The following is a 5,600-nucleotide window of genomic DNA, read 5'->3' as shown; positions in this document are numbered from 1 at the left end:
CATCGCGGCGGGCGGCCCGGACCCCAGAACCCAGACGGCCTCCGGACAGGCTCCCCGGCCCTGCAGCCTCTTCCGCTTCCGCACTGCTATCCCGGAGGGGCGGGGAGAGGAAGGCGCGAGAGGACGATTGTGACACCTGGCGGAGACGTGGGATGAGACTGGAATTCCAATTTGCAGAAGAAGAGGAGTGGGAGGGTGTTGTGGGGGTACCTATCAGGGGGTGCGGTAGTGGGGAGACTTTGACATTGTCTGTGGTTGGTTAGGGAAAATAGAGTCCCGTTTAAAAACAAACCAAGCCTGTTCTCTATTTTTTTTCTTTTTAAGATTTCCTGCCCAGGGGTGTTCCTTCCCGACAAGCAAGATGTGTACCTTGGGGTTTACCTCCTGAATCAGTACCTGGAGACAAACTGCTTTCCCTCTGTGTTCCCTATTATGATTCAGCAGAGGATGAGATTTCAAAAGGTGATCTTGACTTTCTCACTGCTAAATAGGCATTTAAATGTTGCTGTCTGAAGATCATGTAGTGGTTCTCACAAAGGACACAGTTCTTATACAGTTTTTTTGTAAATTTCCTTTTAAAACATTGCTAGAAGGCCCGTGAGCACAGGGCAGAACCATTAGTTGGAAGACTTGCTTTTGCAGCCCAGGTCAGAGCCAAGTTCTGTCAACCTAGTGCTGAACACCCTGGTCAATGACGTTTTCTATTCTGGGAACTCCCATGGCATTTTCTAACTGGAGCAGAGAGAGCAGTTTCTGAATGTTCTTGGAGATGTTAGAGGCAGTTGCATTACATTTACGACAGGGATAATCAATGAACTAGTGGACCTTAGAAACAAACCTTTTTTAACTCAAAAAAAAATGATGAAAAACTATAACCAAATTAGTTATATCCTGTATCTGAAATCCTATAACAAAACAAAAAGGCTCCTCAGACTTGAGTTTTCTTAGGCCATACCTGGCTTATTTATGATTATGATATAAACTAGAGGCCTGGTGCATGAAATTTGTACAGGGGAGGTTGTCCCTCAGGCAGGCCTGCACCCTCTCGCAATCTGGGACCCCTCAGGGGATGTCCGACTGCCAGTTTAAGCCCAATCCCTGCAGCCTAACCAGCAGTCAGACATCCCACTCGAAATCCAGGACTGCTGGCTCCTAACTGCTTGCCTGCCTGATCACCCCTAACCACTCTGCCTGCCTGCCTGATCACCCCTAACCTCCTCTGCCTTGGCCCCCGCCACGGCAGCTTCGTCTGGGAGGATGTCCAGAAGGTTGTTCGGCTGTCCAGTCTAATTAGCATATTATGCTTTTATTATTATAGATAATCAAAAACATTACCAATCTTTTCCCCACTTTGAAATATTAATTTTATTACTACACAATCACAGTCCTTTGAGTCTTTGTTTTGGAATTTGGAAATTAATCAATCTGATTCCTTGAACCTTGATAAATCTGATGATTTTTCCCCAAACAATATCACTGAGGTGGTTCTTTGGGGGAAGAGGATGAGTATGGGAAGGCTCCAGGTAGTCTATCACTTTTAAAGGTTTGGATGGTGGTGCCCAGAAAATAATCTGTTTTGACCTGAGAATACGAGCGGAGATGAGGATTGATTGCCTAAAGGGCTAGAGCTATATGTAATATTTTAATCCAATTTAAATAAAGTCTACAAAACTGGTTGGATGATAGAGGAGAGGAACAAATGGATATTACCTTGGAACATACAGTTAGAATCCAATGACGCCTACTTCTACCATTTAAATGTTAGTAGTAGTAAAAAGTGGGTGGTAGAAATCCAGTCTATTCTCCCACCCCTACTCCACCCCCCAAGAATGTCCTTATGTTATCAATTGTAAGTTTGCTTCTATAAAAGATTTTAAAAATCTTTTTTTTTGTAAGAAGCCCAAGGATACAAAGTCATAGAAGCACAGAGTGATAAATTTGTAAATGACTTTGAAGGTCATTTAGTCCAACCTCCTTGACTTGTGGAAGAGGAGGGTGAGCCTCAGAGTCACATTCTGGAGGCCATTATTGCTCTATTGCAGAGCTGTGCTTATGACATTACTAGTCAGACATACCATGGAATATTTTTCATCTTATAAATTTTAATTAAATAAATGCTTTATTTTGTTTTAAAATGCTTTACTTTAAATTTTGAAAATTGCCCTCTTGTGTGAGCTGTTTGGGTTCATACTGGAGCTTTCTTTCAGTTTGCTCCAGTTTTGGCTGTACCTGTTCCATTCTTTTGTTGCAAGTACTTGCGTCTGTTCTATTCTCCAAATGTAAATACTTGCAGCAAGTAGAGAAAATCTTTTCTCCTTGAACTTTCTGTGTAATTCAGAATTGAATGTGCTAAAGCATTTGGATAAACAAATTACTCCTGAAGACTTCGTGAGCCCTTGTACTTGTTGGTCATGTTCATGTTGGTCATTTTCTCCCTAAGATCATACTTGACGATATCCTTGGACATAGATGAAGTGAAGGGCTGAAATAGGTTAGGAGGGGAAATCACCCAAATTTGCTTGGTAAATCCAAGTCAGTAACATAAAAATTACAGGGGACAGCCTCATTTTTGTAGTTAAAATAGACCTAGTTTTGAATTAAGAGGAGAGTTTAACCATGTTTAGGTTTAAATACTATTTCAATCAGAACTTTAAAACCTGAAATTAAACTCTGCTGAAAACTTTTTTTTTTTATAGTGCACTAGAATTCAGGGAGAGGGACATCGTATGCCTTTTATTTCAGTCCTATCCCAAGCCCTTTTAATCTGAAGGACGAAATATGCAGAGTTGGCATTGGCTAGACAGGTCTCACAGTTTTCTTCTGCTTCATGATACACTTATGAGGCTTTCCCTCTCTAGTTATTTTTGAATTTTGTGGGAGTGTAGCTACTAGCACTTAGCTTTCCTTTTATGATTCACATCGTTAGAATTTTTATTTATGTGTTGTTGTTTTTTAGCACAACCAGTTCCTTGGCCAGGATAAGTCATTCATTCAGTTAACATTTTATGAATATCTGTGGTATGCAGATTGTGTTTTAGGTATTCAAGACTCTTTGAGGTTAATGCCAGGTATGCTTTTAGCAACAAACTGTAGGGCTAGGTCAAATTGATGACATTTTGAGCATGTAGTAGATTCAGCTAACATAGATTTTCCTGGCACTTGGTATTGTTTTGCTAATTCTCATTCATTTATCCTATAGTCATTTGTTGAATTTTTAACCACATACCTGTTAAAGGTATTTCTGCTGAATCCTAAAATATTATATGGCTGGATTTAATATGTGTTAATTATTGGGAAGAATGTAATCTATAATTTCTGTAAGTATATATTAATGAAACTTTGAAAATTTATTTTCCTTATTTTTTTCTCCTGCAGTTATTTGAAAATGCAATAGATCCTGGAGCTGTAGCAGACATTTTAGAAAGTAGGTACTCTCCATCCCTCCCCAATCCCCCACAAAAGAGAGAGACTGTTACATTGTGTGTCTGTAATTCACAGATATAAAATTCTACTATTTTCTAAGTTGTGATACTTCATGTTTGATCTATGTTAATACTCAAGAGAGCCTGTAAAATTTGAATCATGTTTTTTATTTGATTACAAATTCTTTTCTAAATATAGATAGGATATACTAGAAGGCACAATTCTACTTGTTTATTTTTTATTTTATTTATTTAAAAAATAAATAACAATATATTTAATTCCCATTTAATTCCACTGTTGAGAATTCAAAACTGGTTAATTGCCCTTAACCATGGTGCTGTTTAAATTAAATGGGAATTAAATGGATTGTTATATCAGTTTTAAACCTAGCAATTAATGAAAAATTCTGGCAATTTTCTAAAGTATTAAAATCTAATTTTTTCTTTTTTAGGCATTTTAACCAGGTTTGAGTTAATACAGCTAGTGCATCCAGGTAATGTGCCAATAAATGCATTTCTAAATTAGCTTTTTTTTACATTTAAAAGGATTTTGGCATGAAAAAATGAGGACTGGTATTTAAAAGTTGTCCCTTATATAATACTGACTATTTCTCACCTCCCACCCCCTCATCAGTCAGTTTCATTTTGTCCTCATTCTGAAGAGTAACTTTATGGGTTTGGTGGTTTTATGACTTTCCATATTTTTATAACTTTAATTAGTATAAAACTAGTAGTCCTGTTCATGAATCCGTCTTCCTCCCCCTCCCTCCCTCATAGCTTGTTGTCCTGCCCCCTTGTGTAGCTCTCCACCGCCCCCTTGTAGGCCGATGCCCCACCCTCCTGCTGATCTCTGATCTGGTTGTTATGTGGTCGGTCGTTACATAATGACCATTTGCGTATTACATCTTTATTATATAGGACATTTTTTTCCATCCTGGCTCAGCTTCTTTCAAGTTTTTGCCTTTGACTATGTTTTAATTGTGGAGTGTGTATGTACGTAAAGCCCAAAGCCATCTTCTCTACTAGTTACTACAACAAGGTTGGCAAATCCAGCTGCACTGTTTCATATGGCTCATGAGCTAAATCTCTACACTTTTAAAATTGAGATTTTATTCATATACTTTAAAATTTACCATTTTAAATACAACTCAGTTGTTTTAGTTTGCTTACAGGGTAGTGCAAGCTAGTGATCACTGTCTAATTCCAGAAATTTTTATAACCTGGAAACAGACCCCATACTCATTAGCAGTCACTCATTATTCCTTCCTTCCCATAGCTCCTGGCCACCATTAATCTACGTTCTGTCTCTGTCACTTTGCTTGTTCTGAGGCCTGTTGCAGGAAGATTCCTGCAAGAATAGGGCTTCCTGAGACTGGAGTGAAGCTGAGAAGGGAGAGAAGCCCACCGAGGCGGGCTTTGCTCCCTTCTCTGCTGCCTCACGCCCTCCCTTCGCCACTTTGCCTTCAGCTCCCTCCCTTCTCCGCTGCCTCGCTCCCTGCCTTTTCCACTGCCTCGCTTCCTCCCATGTCCGCTGCTTCGCTCCCTCCCGTCTCCGCCACCTCGCTCCCTCCCTTCCCCACCGCCTCAGCTCCCTCCCCTGTCCTCTGCTTCACCTCCTTCCCATGTCTGCTGCCTCGCTCCCTCCCTTCTCCGCCACTTCGCTCCCTTCCGTGTCCGCTGCCTCAGCTCTGCTCCCATCTCTGCTACCTCCGATACATTCCCTTCTCTGCCACTTGGCTCCCTTCTTCACTGTCTTCAGTCTTTGCCTGTGTATGCAAATTAACCGCCATCTTTGTTGGGTTAATTTGCATACTCTTCTGATTGGCTGGTGGACATAGCGAAGGTACGATCAATTATCATCTTTGTCTTTTATTAGTGTAGCTATCACATATACAATTCTATTTTTTTATTTTTGTGATTTTAATGTATTTTTATATATATTTTTATTGATTAAGATATTACATATGTGTCCTTATCCCCACGTTCCCCCCTCCCCCCCCCCCGCCCCAACATTCAACGCTCATGCCTTCACCCCCTTGTTGTCCGTGTCCACTGGTTAGGCCTATATGCTTGCATATAAGTCCTTTGGTTAATCTCTCACCCTTCCCTCCACCCTTCCCTACCTTACCTCCCAGCCCCGACAGTCCAATCAATGCCTATCTGTCTCTGGATCAGTAC

General features: G+C 40.5%; 1 protein-coding gene across 1 annotated transcript in view; it reads left to right on the top strand.

Moving 5' to 3' along the window:
• SPATA6L (spermatogenesis associated 6 like) overlaps positions 1-5,600 on the top strand; it is a 37,559-nt gene that overhangs the window by 3,904 nt on the left and 28,055 nt on the right. Inside the window, exons 2-4 of the mRNA XM_006768239.2 lie at positions 325-462; positions 3,376-3,424; positions 3,875-3,916. Coding sequence (XP_006768302.1) covers positions 325-462; positions 3,376-3,424; positions 3,875-3,916 — 229 coding nt within the window. The remainder of the gene's footprint in view (positions 1-324; positions 463-3,375; positions 3,425-3,874; positions 3,917-5,600) is intronic.

The sequence above is a fragment of the Myotis davidii genome, unplaced genomic scaffold, assembly GCF_000327345.1.
Source record: "Myotis davidii unplaced genomic scaffold, ASM32734v1 scaffold83, whole genome shotgun sequence".
Classification (NCBI taxonomy): domain Eukaryota; kingdom Metazoa; phylum Chordata; class Mammalia; order Chiroptera; family Vespertilionidae; genus Myotis; species Myotis davidii.
Note: the sequence above shows the minus strand (reverse complement) of the source record. Positions and strands in the feature narration are given on the sequence as shown.